We start from the raw sequence: 17,092 nt of genomic DNA, 5'->3' as shown, positions 1-17,092 counted from the left end.
GTGTGTGTCTCCGTCGGTCTCCGTGTGTGTGTCTCTGTGAGTGTCTGTGTCTCTGTCTCTCTATCTGTGTGTATGTCTCCGTGTGTGTCTCTGTGTGTCTCCGTGTGTGCGAGTGTCTTTGTGTCTGTGTGCGAGTGTCTCTGTGTCTGTGTGTGTCTGTGTGTGAGTGTCTATGTGAGTGTCTGTGTGTCTCTGTGTGCATGTCTGTGTGAGTGTCTGTGTGAGTGTCTCTGTGTGTGTGTCTGTGTGTCTGTGTGTGTGTGTCTCTGTGTGTCTCTGTGTGAGTGTCTCTGTGTGAGTGTCTGTGTGTGTGTGTGTCTGTGTGTGTCCGTGTGTGTCCGTGTGTGTCTCTGTGTGTCTCTGTGTGTCTCTGTGTGTGTATGCTGGGTCACGTAGCCCGCATGCCCAGCCACCGCATGCCGAAACAGCTTTTGTTCGGCCGGATCGAGGGGGCTAAACGGGCGCGGCACGGGCTAGAGAAGAGATGGAGTGATGTGGTACAGGAGGACGTGGAGCTGAGTGGACTTGCGGATGACCGGTACCAGCGGTGTCAAGATCGGCCTCTGTGGAGGAGGCTCGTGAAGGACGCTGCTACTGGGCAGTTGGAGGCAGTCGCCCTCCAACAACAACGGAGGGCGGAGGAGCGACGCTCACAACAACGAGCGGAGTGCCGGGTGGCTAAAGCACAGCAGGTTGGCACAGTAGGGGGCACAGGTGGTGCATCAGCCAGTCATCTCAGTCAGTCGACCCGTGGCACCTGCAGACTCTGTCCACGTGACCACCTCCTCGTGCACCTAGCCTGGCACAGCAGTACAGCCCTGTCTGTACTGTGCTCTGTACTGCTATCAAAGCGTGCTGTCTGTACTATTGTCTGTACTGTGCTCTGTACTGCTGTCTGTACTGCTGCTGATGAGTTACCACAGCCGAGGGACAGTGTCTCCTGTACTGCTATCAATGCGTGCTGTCTGTACTGCTGCTATGATCTGTACTGTGATCTGTGGTGATGTCTGTACTGCTGTCTGTGGTGATGCCTGTACTGCTGTCTGTATTGTTGTCTGTACTGCTGTCTGTACTGCTGTCTGTACTGCTGCTGCTGCTGATGAGCTCCCACTCCTGGGGGCAATGTCTCCTGTACTGCTATCAATGCGTGCTGTCACTGCTGCTATGATCTGTACTGTGATCTGTGGTGATGTCTGTACTGCTGTCTGTACTGCTGCTGATGATGAGCTCCCACTCCTGGGGACAGTGTCTCCTGTACTGCTATCAATGCGTGCTGTCACTGCTGCTATGATCTGTACTGTGCTCTGTACTGTGATCTGTGGTGATGTCTGTACTGCTGTCTGTGGTGATGCCTGTACTGCTGTCTGTATTGTTGTCTGTACTGCTGTCTGTACTGCTGCCTGTACTGCTGCTGATGATGAGCTCCCACTCCTGGGGGCAATGTCTCCTGTACTGCTATCAATGCGTGCTGTCACTGCTGCTATGATCTGTACTGTGCTCTGTACTGTGATCTGTGGCGATGACTGTACTGTGATCTGTGGTGATGTCTGTACTGCTGTCTGTACTGCTGCCTGTACTGCTGCTGATGATGAGCTCCCACTCCTGGGGGCAATGTCTCCTCACAAGCTCCACCTTACGGCGGATCTGACTCGGAGTGTCCTGGTAGTGGTTATTGTCGTCCCTCGCCATCGCCTGTACACAGTACACACACACAGTACACACACAGTTACACACAGTACACAGTACACACACACACAGTACACACACACACACAGTACACACACAGTACACACACAGTTACACACAGTACACACACACAGTACACACACACACAGTACACACACAGTACACAGCTACACACAGTACACAGTACACACACACAGTACACACACACACAGTTACACAGTAACACACAGTACACACACAGTACACACACAGTACACAGTACACACACACAGTACACACACAGTTACACACAGTACACACACAGTACACACACACAGTACACACACAGTACACAGTTACACACAGTACACACACACAGTACACACACAGTACACAGTTACACACAGTACACACACACAGTACACACACAGTACACACACACACACACACAGTACACACACACACAGTACACACACAGTACACACACAGTAGACACACACAGTACACACACACAGTACACACACACAGTACACACACACAGTTACACACACAGTACACACACAGTACACACACACAGTTACACACAGTACACACACAGTACACACACACAGTTACACACAGTACACACACACAGTACACACACAGTTACACACACAGTACACACACACAGTATACACACAGTACACACAATCCACACACAGTACACACACACACAGTACACACAGTACACACACAGTACACACACAGTACACACACAGTACACACACACACAGTACACACACACACACACAGTACACACACACACACAGCAGACACACACAGTACACACACACACAGTACACACACAGTACACACACACAGTTACACACAGTTACACACACAGTTACACACACACAGTTACACACAGTTACACACACAGTACACACACAGTACACACACACAGTTACACACAGTTACACACAGTTACACACACAGTTACACACAGTACACACACACAGTTACACACACAGTACACACACAGTACACACACAGTACACACACACAGTACACACACAGTACACACACATTATACACATACAGTACACACACACAGTACACACACACAGTACACACACACACAGTACACGTACACACACACAGTTACACACACAGTACACACACAGTACACACACACAGTTACACAGTTACACACAGTACACACACAGTACACACACACAGTTACACACAGTACACACACACAGTACACACACAGTTACACACACAGTACACACACACAGTATACACACAGTACACACAATCCACACACAGTACACACACACACAGTACACACACAGTACACACACAGTACACACACAGTACACACACACACAGTACACACACACACACACAGTACACACAGTTACACACAGTACACACAGTACACACACACACACAGCAGACACACACAGCAGACACACACAGTACACACACACACAGTACACACACAGTACACACACAGTACACACACAGTACACACACAGTACACACACACAGTTACACACAGTTACACACAGTTACACACACAGTTACACACAGTACACACACACAGTTACACACACAGTACACACACAGTACACACACAGTACACACACACAGTTACACACAGTTACACACACAGTTACACACAGTACACACACACACAGTTACACACACAGTACACACACAGTACACACACACAGTACACACACAGTACACACACATTATACACATACAGTACACACACAGTACACACACACAGTACACACACACACAGTACACGTACACACAGACAGTACACACACAGTACACACACAGTACACACACAGTACACACACACAGTACACACACACAGTACACACACAGTACACAAACACAGTACACACACAGTACACACACACAGTACACAAACACAGTACACACACTACACACACACACAGTACACACACACACACAGTACACACACACACAGTACACACACACAGTAGTGGTGGTGAGTGGTGTTGAGTGAGTGATGGTGAGTGAGTGGTGAATGAGTGGTGAGCGAGTGGTGAGTGAGTGAGTGGTGGTGAGCGAGCGGTGAGTGAGTGGTGGTGAGCGAGTGGTGAGTGAGTGGTGAGTGAGTGGTGTAGTGGGTGAGTGAGTGAGTGGTAAGTGAGTGGTGAGTGAGTGGCTGGGTGACTGAGTGGTGAGTGAGTGGTGAGTGAGCGGTGAGTGGTGTAGTGAGTGAGTGGTGGTAAGTGGTGGTGAGCGAGTGGTGAGTGAGTGAGCGAGTGGTGTAGTGAGTGGTGAGTGAGTGAGTGGTGAGTGAGTGGTGAGTGGGTGAGCGAGTGGTGAGTGAGTGAGTGGTGAGTGGGTGGGTGAGTGAGTGAGTGGTGAGTGAGTGTTGAGTGAGTTGTCAGTGAGTGAGTGGTGAGTGGTGTAGTGAGTTGTGAATGAGTGGTGAGCGAGTGTTGAGTGCTGGTGGTGAGCGAGTGGTGAGCGAGTGGTGAGTAACCTTGTAGTCCTCCCCGTAGGTGTGTACCAGTCGATGCACCATCAGTACGATGTCGTTAGAGATGCTGGGTGGTGAGTGGTGGTGGTGAGCGAGTGGTGAGTGAGTGGTGAGCGAGTGGTGGTGAGTGGTGAATGAGTGGCGAGTGGTGGTGAGTGAGTGGGTGAGTGAGTGACTGACTGAGTGGGTGAGTGAGTGAGTGAGTGGTGGGTGAGTGGGTGGGTGAGTGAGTGAGTGGGTGAGTGAGTGGTGAGTGAGTGAGTGTGTGAGTGAGCGAGTGGTGAGCGAGTGGTGAGCGAGTGGTGAGCGAGTGGTGAGCGAGTGGTGAGCGAGTGGTGAGTAACCTTGTAGCCCTCCCCGAAGGTGTGTACGAGTCGACGCACCATCAGTACGATGTCGTTAGAGATGCTGGGTGGTGAGTGGTGGTGGTGAGCGAGTGGTGAGTGGTGGTGGTGTTGAGCGAGCGGTGGTGGTGAGCGAGTGACTGACTGAGTGAGGAGTGAGTGAGTGGGTGAGTGAGTGACTGAGTGAGTGGGTGATGGTGAGTGGTGATGGTGAACGAGTGGTGAATGAGTGGCGAGTGGTGGTGGTGAGTGAGTGGGTGGGTGAGTGAGTGAGTGACTGACTGAGTGAGTGGGTGAGTGAGTGGGACGAGTGAGTGAGTGGTGGGTGAGTGGGTGAGTGAGTGAGTGACTGACTGAGTGTGTGAGTGAGTGAGTGGGTGAGTGACTGACTGACTGAGTGACTGACTGAGTGGGTGAGTGACTGACTGAGTGAGTGGGTGAGTGCGTGAGTGGTGGGTGACTGAGTGAGTGAGTGGTGGGTGAGTGAGTGACTGACTGAGTGAGTGGGTGAGTGACTGACTGACTGACTGAGTGACTGACTGAGTGAGTGGGTGAGTGGGTGAGTGAGTGGTGACTGAGTGAGTGGGTGAGTGACTGACTGACTGACTGAGTGACTGACTGAGTGAGTGGGTGAGTGGGTGAGTGAGTGGTGACTGAGTGAGTGGGTGAGTGACTGACTGACTGACTGAGTGACTGACTGAGTGAGTGGGTGAGTGAGTGGGTGAGTGAGTGAGTGGGTGAGTGACTGACTGACTGAGTGTGTGAGTGAGTGAGTGGGTGAGTGAGTGGTGACTGAGTGAGTGGGTGAGTGAGTGAGTGGTGAGTGAGTGACTGAGTGAGTGACTGACTGAGTGAGTGGGTGAGTGACTGACTGACTGAGTGACTGACTTACTGAGTGAGTGGGTGAGTGAGTGACTGACTTAGTGAGTGGGTGAGTGACTGACTGAGTGTGTGAGTGAGTGGGTGAGTGAGTGGTGACTGAGTGAGTGGGTGAGTGAGTGGGTGAGCGGTGAGTGAGTGACTGAGTGAGTGACTGACTGAGTGAGTGACTGACTGAGTGAGTGAGTGAGCGGTGGTGGTGAGCAAGCGGTGAGCGAGTGGGTGAGCGAGTGACTGAGTGGGTGAGTGAGTGAGCGAGTGAGTGAGTGGGTGAGTGAGTGAGTGGGTGACTGAGTGAGTGGGTGGGTGAGTGAGTGACTGAGTGAGTGAGTGGGTGAGTGACTGACTGAGTGACTGAATGACTGAGTGACTGACTGAGTGAGTGACTGAGTGACTGAGTGAGTGAGTGAGCGGTGGTGGTGTTGAGTGGTGAGTAACCTTGTAGTCTTCCCCGTAGGTGTGTACCAGTCGACGCACCATCAGTACGATGTCGTTCGAGATGCTGGGTGGTGAGTGGTGGTGGTGAGTGAGTGGAGAGTGGTGGTGGTGAGTGAGTGGTGAGTGGTGGTGGTGAGTGAGTGGTGAGTGGTGGTGGTGAGCGAGTGACTGACTGAGTGGGTGAGTGACTGACTGACTGAGTGACTGACTGACTGAGTGAGTGGTGAGTGAGTGGCTGAGTGAGTGAGTGACTGAGTGACTGACTGACTGAGTGAGTGGTGAGTGAGTGGCTGAGTGAGTGAGTGACTGAGTGAGTGACTGACTGAGTGTGTGAGTGAGTGGGTGAGTGGTGAGTGAGTGACTGAGTGAGTGAGTGAGTGACTGACTGAGTGAGTGACTGACTGAGTGAGTGGGTGAGTGAGTGACTGACTGAGTGAGTGACTGACTGAGTGAGTGACTGAGTGAGTGAGCGGTGAGTAACCTTGTAGTCTTCCCCGTAGGCGTGTACCAGTCGACGCACCATCAGTACGATGTCGTTCGAGACGCTGGGTGGTGAGTGGTGGTGGTGAGCGAGTGGTGACTGAGTGGTGAGTGGGTGAGTGACTGAGTGAGTGGGTGAGTGAGTGAGTGGTGGGTGAGTGGGTGGGTGAGTGACTGAGTGAGTGGATGAGTGGATGAGTGGTGAGTGAGTGGGTGGGTGAGTGACTGGGTGAGTGGGTGACTGACTGAGTGAGTGGGTGAGTGACTGACTGACTGAGTGGGTGGGTGAGTGGGTGTGAGTGACTGACTGAGTGAGTGACTGACTGAGTGAGTGACTGACTGAGTGAGTGACTGACTGAGTGGGTGAGTGACTGACTGAGTGACTGACTGAGTGAGTGACTGACTGAGTGACTGAGTGAGTGAGTGGTGAGTAACCTTGTAGTCTTCCCCGTAGGTGTGTACCAGTCGACGCACCATCAGTACGATGTCGTTCGAGACGCTGGGTGGTGACGGAGTCACCGGCACCGCAGCCTCTTGCTCAAGGGCTGAAGCACAGCAAGCAACGTCGCTTAGCATGCACAAAGTGTTCGTACGTTTCGGTTTAAAGCTTTCCTGACTTACAGGGATAATTATTATTGTTGGTACTTCCGGTAAAGTCACCGCCACGTAGATAGGGAAACAATAAAATAATAAAAATATAAAACAATTAAATTATTGTAAAACAATAAAATTATTATTCTTGGTTCTTTGGGTAAAGTCACCACCACGTAGATAGCGAAACAATAAAATAATAAAAATATAAAACAATAAAATTATTATTCTTGGTTCTTTCGGTAAAGTCACCACCACGTTAGATAGGGAAACAATAAAATAATAAAAATATAAAACAATAAAATTATTGTAAAACAATAAAATTATTATTCTTGGTTCTTTGGGTAAAGTCACCACCACGTAAAAGGGAAACAATAAAATAATAAAAATATAAAACAACAAAAATTATTATTCTTGGTTCTTTGGGTAAAGTCACCACCACGTAGATAGGGAAACAATAAAATAATAAAAATATATAAAACAATAAAATTATTGTACAACAATAAAATTATTATTCTTGGTTCTTCCGGTAAAGTCACCACCACGTAGATAGGGAAACAATAAAATAATAAAAATATATAAAACAATAAAATTATTGTACAACAATAAAATTATTATTCTTGGTTCTTCCGGTAAAGTCACCACCACGTAGATAGGGAAACAATAAAGTAATAAAAAATATATTAAACAATTAAATTATTGTAAAACAATAAAATTATTATTCTTGGTTCTTTGGGTAAAGTCACCACCACGTTAGATAGGGAAACAATAAAATAATAAAAATATAAAAAAATAAAATTATTATTCTTGGTTCTTCCGGAAAAGTCACCACCACGTAGATAGGGAAACAATAAAATTAAAAAAATATATAAAACAATAAAATTATTATTCTTGCTTCTTTGTGTAAAGTCACCACCACGTAGAAGGGACACAATAAAATAATAAAAATATAAAACAATAAAATTATTATTCTTGGTTCTTTGGGTAAAGTCACCACCACGTAGATAGGGAAACAATAAAATAATAAAAATATAAAACAATAAAATTATTATTCTTGGTTCTTTGGGTAAAGTCACCACCACGTTAGATAGGGAAACAATAAAATAATAACAATATAAAACAATAAAATTATTGTACAACAATAAAATTATTATTCTTGGTTCTTTCGGTAAAGTCACCACCACGTTAGATAGGGAAACAATAAAATAATAAAAATATAAAGCAATAAAATTATTGTAAAACAATAAAATTATTATTCTTGGTTCTTCCGGTAAAGTCACCACCACGTAGATAGGGAAACAATAAAATAATACAAATATATAAAAACGATTAAATTCTCACTACCTTTCGACCGCAACACAAGCGATCATCATCAGGTGCGAAAAACCACAGCAAAGAACATTTAACAATGAAAATAAAATCTACCGACTCGACGGAAGTATCCAGGAGCTTTAACAGAGTGCCGTGGTGAGGCCTAGTCCCAAGGAGCATCGCCGGCCTCGGCGAGACTGGCACGTGCGGTGAGCGAGGAAAGTTGGTGGGTGCGGTGAGTGAGGATAGGTGAGTGCGGTGAGTGAGGATAGGCGCGTGCGGTGAGCGAGGAAAGTTGGTGGGTGCGGTGAGTGTGGTGAGCTCACCTTGTGCTACGTGAGGTTTTGTCGCCGGTTCTTTTAGATCCCTGCGTCTCATCTAGCGACGGATAGAGATGCTCAGCCATTACTCACCCACACACTCACCCACACACTCACCACTCACGTACTCACCCACTCACGTACTCACCCACACACTCACCACTCAAGCACACACTCACCACTCACCACTCACCCACACACACTCACCACTCACTCCTCACCCACACACGCACCACTCACCCACACACACTCACCCCTCACACACACCCACACACTCACCACCTCACCCACACACACCCACACACTCACCACCTCACCCACACACACTCACCACCTCGCCCACACACACACTCACCACCTCACCCACACGCACAATCACACACTAACACAAACACACACTCACACGGAGTGCCGGTGCCAGGCTAGGTGCACGCTCACCCTCAAGGGCACACTTTGGTTGGGGTCGCTGGCCAGCCCCATGTCCTCCAAGTTCCTCCGTGCGGAACGCCGTCCATCCCAAGCGGCCCGCACCACGTCGCTACACACACCCGGGGCGGAGACAGGCAGTGTTCACACGGAGCGCACCTAGGGGTGGGCCGGTCCCAGCTACGCACACGCCCAGGGGGACAGGGTTCATACACGGACACACACACACACACAGACAGACACACAGGTATACACAGATATACACAACAGCCGCCGTTGGCCACGAAGTGGCGGTGACGTCACCACGACGCTTGTGCCAGGCTATGTGCACCCTGAGGCCACGTGAAGTGTCGAACGCCCGCTGGCAGGAGGTCACGGGGCAGACCCAGGTGCCACGGGTCGACTGACTGAGATGACTGGCTGATGCACCACCTGTGCCCCCTACTGTGCCAACCTGCTGTGCTTTAGCCACCCGGCGCTCAGCTCGTTGTTGTGAGCGTCGCTCCTCCGCCCTCCGTTGTTGTTGGAGGGCGACTGCCTCCAACTGCCCAGTAGCATCCTTCACGAGCCTCCTCCACAGAGGCCGATCTTGACACCGCTGGTACCAGTCATCGGCAAGTCCACTCAGCTCCACGTCCTCCTGTACCACATCACTCCATCTCTTCTCTAGCCCGTGCCGCGCCCGCTTAGCGCCCTCAATCCGGCCAAACAAAAGCTGTTTCGGCATGCGGTGGCTGGGCATGCGGGCTACATGACCCAGCCATCACAGCCTTGCCTGCCGGAGGAGCTCACCGATGGGACCCTGCCCAGATCTTTCAAGGATTTGTGAGCTCCTCACACAATCCAGTCTGGTTAAACCCAGGATGGATCGTAGGCAGGCCAGCTTAAATGTTTCTAACCGGCAAAGATGTTCCATTAGGGGGGTCCACGTTTCGCAAGCGTAGAGAAGGGAGGGAATGACCGTGGCCAAGAAGATCTGAAGCTTAGTGCGGAGCGACAGACCAGGTAGCTTCCACACAGCGTTACGCAACCGATGAAAAGATATTGCCGCTCGACTGATTCGGAGTAAGACCTCTGCTGTTAAACTGGAGCAAGTCATAAGCACATTGCCCAGGTATGGGAAACTCTCCACTCTCTCCACAACTGCCCCATCACCGATTGGGAGTTGTGGGGGTGGAGTGTCCGATGGTACAAAATACCCAGGCAGGTGCTTAGTTTTGGTGGGGCTGATGGTAAGGCCCCACCTCTTAGTGGCACGCTCCAGTCTCAGCAGCAGCGTCTCCAACTCCTCCTCTGAATGAGCAGCTATTACCAAATCCTCAGCATACATAACGTGGTTGAGCAATAGGGAGCCATCCCTTGACCGCACCCGGGCATCGATTAGCCTCCCATTATATCTGTACCATATGGAGATTCCTCCGGTACAGCTATTGAAGGCTTCACGAACTACGTGGTCAAAATAGATGTTAAATAATGTGGGAGCCAGAGGACATCCCTGTCGCACCCTAAGGTGTACAGGGAATGGCTCTGACTCCCGGCCACGTAGTTTTACCCGGGCCCGTTCACCATCATGAAGGTCCTTAATGATCGTGAGCAGAGGGTCAGGTACTCCAAAAGCACGAAGAACGACCCAGAGCCCAGGCCTACTGATGGTATCATAGGCCTGGACCAGGTCAATAAAGCAGAGATGTAGGTCTTGTTGGAATTCCCTACACCTCTGCTGTAGCAGACGGACAGAAAATATGGCATCTGTGCAGGACCGCCCTTTCCTGAAACCGCATTGGGGCTCCGCAAGCCTCTCCTCAGCGTGCCTGGCAAGGCGATGCTGAATAATCCTTGCCAGGACCTTTCCCGGCACACTGAGGAGTGAGATGCCCCTGTAGTTGTTACAGTCTGTGCGGTCCCCCTTCTTAAAAAGGGGGACCACCAGGGCATCCTTCCAATCCTGCGGAACCCGTCCAGTGGTCCAGACTGTTGTTATGATGTCATATAGGGCAGTCTGTGCACAAACGCCACCCTCCCTCAGCATTTCGCTTGGGAGATCATCTCTGCCCGCTGCCTTTCCTGGTCTCAGACTCCGGATCGCCTTCAATACTTCCTCAGCAGATGGCACCTCAGCCAGCCACTCACAGGGGGTGACTTCTTCCAATATTTGAGGCACCGCAGCCTCAGCAGGGTCATCCTCACTTTGTGCCACGATGTTTTCCTGGCTGAGGGATTTTCCCTCCCCCAGGACCTCACAGAAATGCTCAGCAAATCTGCGAACCTGTTCCTGGGGGTCGGAGATTGGATCACCGTTTTTTCCCCTAATGATGGTAATAGGTGTGGTGCTGCAGGTTACTTTTTTGATCGAGTTAAATAGAGATTTGTGATCACGGGCCACTGAGGCAGACTCCATCTCCTCAGCAACCCGCGACCACCACCCATCCTTGCAGCGCCTCACGGCTCTCCAAACCTCCGAGCGAAGGCTGCGGTAAGCCTCCTCATTCTCTGACGTGGGATTCTGTAGCCGATGACAGTGGGCCTGTCGCTTTTTCTCAACCATCCTGAACACCTCCTCTGTCAGCCAGGGTCTCTGGGGAGGTCTGGACCGCATACCCAAAGCAGCCATTGCAGCTGCATGAGTCACAGTCCTAAACCTCGCCCATTTACCCTCGACATCAGGAGGAGTCGGGGACGATGCCAATCCCAGCCGCAAGCGATGATGAAATTCTCGCTTGCAACTTTCATCAGATAATTGAGACCAGCCCACTTTATGTTGGAATGGGGTCCTGGGTGTACACCCACCACCGGAGTGGAAGAATGGCAGGCGCATCTTACAGATGACTAGTCGATGGTCAGAGGGCAGATCAGCTCCACGGTAGGTCCTGGTGTCAAGGACATGGGCTCGCATTCGCTGGTCCGTCACTATGTAGTCCAGCAGATGTTCTTGCTTGGACCCGGCATGCATCCATGATGTTGTGTGGATGCGCCGATGCCGGAACAGCGTGTTGGTAATTACAAGCCCATGGGCTGCACAAAAATCTAGCAGCCTCCTACCGTTGTTATTGAGCTGATCTGGCCCATGCCCTCCAATCACTCCAGACCAGGTGCCAGTATCATGACCAACTCGGGCATTGAAGTCACCCAACATGATGACTCTATCCCGAGGGGTCACTTTAGCCAGCACCTGTGACAGGAGGTCATAGAAGGCATCTGACTCATCGGCTTTGCCTGCATCCCTCCACGGATGTTCATCTTCGGTGGGGGCATAAGTAACCACGACCACCATTCCTCGCCTCCGGTTGATGGGAAGGCGAGCCCAAAGTAGCCTGGGGCTTACAGCTTCCCACACCTCACCGCCACGCTCCCACGCCCCCTTCATTCTTTTGTTCAAAAGAAGACCCACACCCTGTTGTTTGGCAGTCTGCTGCCCCGAGTAAAGGACTGTCCACCCCTCATGGTGGCAGGAGCCAGAGCCGGTCCACCGGACCTCCTGAATGCCGCATAGATCCAGGCGGTACCGGTCCAGCTCCCGACAGAGGAGTGGCAGCCTCTCCTCTGCAGTGAGCGTTCGAACATTCCACGTGGCCACCCGTAGTGGCTTTTCGTTGTTTCTGGAGTAGCCCCGAGGGTAGGTATTCAATCTCCTGGCTCCGCCAATTGGGGTTTGGCCAGGAGACGTCATAGACGCCTGGCCCCCCGGGGCCTCCGGCACAAGCTTATTTGTTACATATTTCAGTTTAACTCGTAGTTTTGTGGTAATTAATTGAAGGTGGAGGGGTTACCAGCCCCTCGCACCCGTCCAGAGCCCCCGTTTAGCCCCTGTGGTGGACACATATGCCATGAGGGGAGGAGCCAATCAAAATTGGATCTCCCCCCACAGCACTGTCCACGACAGAGTTTCCCGTCCGGCACCACGAGGAGGTAGCTACACACAGACACACATACACAGCTACACACACACAGAGACACAGACACACACAGAGGCACAAACACACACCTACACACAGACACACATACACAGCTACACACACAGAGACACAGACACACACAGAGACACAAACATACAGCTACACACAGACACATACACAGCTACACACACACAGAGACACAAACATACAGCTACACACAGACACACATACACAGCTACACACACACACAGACACACACACACAGACACAAACACACAGCTACACACAGCTACACACATACACAGCTACACACACAGAGACACAGACACACACAGAGACACAAACACACAGGTACACACAGACACACATACACAGCTACACACACACAGACACACACATAGACACAAACACACACCTACACACAGACACACATACACAGCTACACACACACAGAGACAGAGACACACAGAGACACAACACACACAGCTACACACACAGACACACACAGAGACACAAACATACAGCTACACACAGACACACATACACAGCTACATGCACACAGAGACACAGACACACACAGAGACACAGACACATACAGCTACACACAGACACATACACAGCTACACACACACAGAGACACACACAGAGACACAAACACACAGCTACACACAGACACACATACACAGCTACACACAGAGACACAGACACACACAGAGACACAAACACACAGCTACACACAGACACACATACACAGCTACACACAGAGACACAGACATACACAGAGACACAAACACACACCTACACACACAGACACAGCTACACACAGACACACACAGAGACACATACACAGCTACACACACACAGAGACACACACAGAGACACAAATACACACCTACACACAGACACACATACACAGCTACACACACACAGACACACACACAGACACAAACACACAGCTACACACAGACACACATACACACATAGAGACACAGACACACACAGAGACACAAACATACAGCTACACAGACACGCTCTGTCTGTATCTCTCTCCCTGTCTCTCTTCCTCTCTCTGTGTGTCTCTCTGTCTCTGTCTGTGTGTCTCTCTGTGTCTCTCTCTGTGTGTCTCTCTGTGTGTCTCTCTGTGTGTCTCTCTGTGTGTCTCTATCTGTATGTCTCTATCTTTGTGTCTCTGTCTCTTTCTGTGTCTCTCTGTGTCTCTCTCTCTGTGTGTCTGTGTGTCTCTATCTGTGTGTCTCTCTGTCTCTCTTTCTCTTTGTGTCTCTCTGTGTCTCTCTCTCTCTGTGTCTCTATGTGTCTCTCTGTGTGTCTCTATGTGTCTCTCTCTCTGTGTCTCTATGTGTGTCTCTCTGTGTGTCTCTCTCTGTGTCTCTCTCTGTGTCTCTCTCTGTGTGTCTCTCTGTGTGTCTCTCTCTGTGTGTCTCTCTCTCTGTGTCTCTCTCTCTGTGTGTCTCTCTCACTCTACTACTCTCTCTGTGTCTCTCTCTGTGTCTCTCTGTATGTCTCTCTCTGTGTCTGTGTGTGTGTCTCTCTCTCTGTGTCTCTCTCTCTCTGTGTCTCTCTCCTACTCTCTCTCCCACTCTGTCTCTCTCTCTCTGTGTGTCTCTCTCTCCCACTCTGTGTCTCTGTGTGTCTGTGTGTCTCTCTGTGTGTCTCTCTCTGTGTCCCTCTCTGTCTCTCACTCTGTCTCTCACTCTCCTACTCTCTCTCACTCTGTGTCACTCTCCTACTCTGTGTCTCTCTCTCTCTCTCTGTCTCTCTCTCTCTCTGTCTCTCTCTGTGTCTCTCACTCTGTCTCTCTCTGTGTGTCTCTCTCTGTGTCTCTCTCTGTGTCTCTCACTCTGTGTCTCTCTCACTCTACTACTCTCTCTCTGTGTGTCTCTCCCTCTCTGTGTGTCTCTCTGTCTCTCTCTCTGTGTCTCTCCCTCTCTGTGTCTGTGTCTCTCTCTGTGTGTCTCTCTCTCTCACTCTCTCACCACTCGATGCGGGGATTCTCGCGCCGCTTGTTCCGCTTGTGTCTCTCTCTGTGTGTCTCTCTCTGTCTCTCTCTGTGTCTCTCTCTGTGTCTCTCCTACTCTCTGTCTCTCTGTGTGTCTCTCTCTGTGTCTCTCTCTCTGTCTCTCACTCTCTGTGTCTCTCTCTCTGTGTCTCTCTCTCTGTGTCTCTCTCTGTGTCTCTCTCTGTGTCTCTCTCTCTGTGTCTCTCTCTCTGTGTCTCTCTCTCACTGTGTCTCTCTCTCACTGTGTCTCTCTCTCACTGTGTCTCTCTCTCACTGTGTCTCTCTCTGTGTCTCTCTCACTCTGTGTCTCTCTCTCTGTCTCTCCTACTCTCTCTGTGTCTCTGTCTCTCCTACTCTCTCTCTGTGTGTCTCTCACCACTCGATGCGGGGATTCTCGCGCCGCTTGTTCCGCTTGTGTCTCTCTGTGTGTCTCTCTGTGTGTCTCTCTGTGTGTCTCTCTGTGTGTCTCTCTCTGTCTCTCTCTGTCTCTCCTACTCTCTCTCTCTCTCTGTGTCTCTCTCTGTGTCTCTCTCTCACTCTCTCACCACTCGATGCGGGGATTCTCGCGCCGCTTGTTCCGCTTGTGTGTCTCTCTGTGTGTGTCTCTCTGTGTCTCTCACTGTGTCTCTCTCTCTGTCTCTCACTCTCTCTCTGTGTCTCTCTCTGTCTCTCTCTCTCTCTCTGCGTCTCTCACCACTCGATGCGGGGATTCTCGTGCCGCTTGTTCCGCTTCTGTCTCTCTGTGTCTCTCTCTGTCTCTCTGTCTCTCCTACTCTCTCTCTCTGTCTCTCTCTGTGTGTCTCTGTCTCTCCTACTCTCTGTGTGTCTCTCTCTCTCTCACTCTGTGTCTCTGTCTCTCTGTGTCTCTGTGTGTCTCTCTCTGTGTCTCTCACTCTCTGCGTCTCTCTCTCTCTGTGTGTCTCTCTCTCTGTGTCTCTCTCTCTCACTCTGTGTCTCTCACTCTCCTACTCTCTCTCTCTGTGTCTCTCACCACTCGATGCGGGGATCCTCGCGCCGCTTGTTCCGCTTGTGTCTCTCTCTGTGTGTCTCTCTGTGTGTCTGTCTCTCTGTGTGTCTCTGTCTCTCCTACTCTCTGTCTCTCTGTGTGTCTCTCTGTCTGTGTCTCTCTCTGTGTCTCTCTATCACTCTCTGTGTCTCACTGTGTCTCTCTCTGTGTCTCTCTCTCTGTCTCTCTCACTGTGTCTCTCTCTCTCTGTGTCTCTCTCTGTGTCTCTCCTACTCTCTCTCTGTGTCTCTCACCACTCGATGCGGGGATTCTCGCGCCGCTTGTTCCGCTTCGCCGCGTTGCGTCGGTTTAGCCCAAACTGGAATCGGTTCTTCCTGCGGGTGCGCGCCTTCGGCATCGTGGGGGAGATGAGAGGAGGTGGGGGGAGATGAGAGGGTGGAGGAGATGAGGGCAGACGGGGGAGGGAGATGAGAGGGTGGGGGAGATGGAGCGGCAGGGAGACGAGAGAGACAGAGGGAGCTGAGAGAGACGAGAGGGGGGAGCTGAGAGAGACGAGAGAGATGGAGCTGAGCGAGACGAGAGAGACGAGATGGAGCTGAGACGAGACGAGAGATGGAGCTGAGAGAGACGAGAGATGGAGCTGAGAGAGAGGAGATGGAGCTGAGACGAGACGAGAGATGGAGCTGAGCGAGGGAGCTGAGACGAGATGGAGCTGAGAGAGACGAGAGAGAGGGGAGCGAGCTGAGCGAGACGCAGCGAGGCCTCGTGATCAGCAGCACGTGGAGTCAGCGAACCAAGAGCAGCACCACGTGGCGCGCGTGACCTTTCACCCCCAGTGACCTCTCACCTTTCCCCTCCCCCCGAGGCCGGAAGCAGCGCGTCACTTCCGCCAAAAGGATTTTTTTTACAGTGAAGTTTGTTATTCCCGTTTGTTGTTGTTACAGATGGACTCAGTCGTCGTTCTTGTTGTTGTGTAAAGAATAAAGCGAAGGCGGAAATCGTTAGAAGTCGACTAACAATTTATTTATTTTATTTAAAACAACACTGCCCTCAAGAAATCTGTTTCCGGTTCACCCCGCGTCGCTTCCGGCAAATGCACCGCGCGAGTGTAAGGGTGACGTCTTCGGTTCGTCCCGCCCTCTCTCACAAGCTCCTCCCCCCCAAGTCCTCATTTCCACCACGTCCCCGCCCCCTTTACTCATTCGTTCCCGCCCCCATTTCCACCACGTCCCCGCCCCCTTTTCCTCATTCG

General features: G+C 50.9%; 1 protein-coding gene across 1 annotated transcript in view; it reads right to left on the bottom strand.

The window, feature by feature from the left end:
* The window catches only part of NOP16 (NOP16 nucleolar protein), a 17,167-nt gene extending 476 nt beyond the window's left edge, over positions 1-16,691 (bottom strand). The window contains exons 1-5 of the mRNA XM_032945342.2: positions 16,134-16,691; positions 8,976-9,075; positions 8,544-8,595; positions 6,751-6,860; positions 1-1,692 (exon numbers count right to left, since the gene is read on the bottom strand). The exon at positions 1-1,692 is cut by the window's left edge and continues 476 nt beyond it. Coding sequence (XP_032801233.1) covers positions 1,459-1,692; positions 6,751-6,860; positions 8,544-8,595; positions 8,976-9,075; positions 16,134-16,237 — 600 coding nt within the window. The 5' untranslated portion in view covers positions 16,238-16,691 and the 3' untranslated portion in view covers positions 1-1,458. The remainder of the gene's footprint in view (positions 1,693-6,750; positions 6,861-8,543; positions 8,596-8,975; positions 9,076-16,133) is intronic.
* Between the last annotated feature and the right edge of the window lie 401 nt (positions 16,692-17,092).

The sequence above is a fragment of the Petromyzon marinus genome (genome assembly GCF_048934315.1).
Source record: "Petromyzon marinus isolate PM22_M1 ecotype Great Lakes invasive population chromosome 83 unlocalized genomic scaffold, UKy_Petmar_22M1.pri1.0 chr83_unloc.2, whole genome shotgun sequence".
In the NCBI taxonomy this organism is placed as follows: domain Eukaryota; kingdom Metazoa; phylum Chordata; class Hyperoartia; order Petromyzontiformes; family Petromyzontidae; genus Petromyzon; species Petromyzon marinus.
This window is presented reverse-complemented; position numbering and strand designations above follow the sequence as displayed.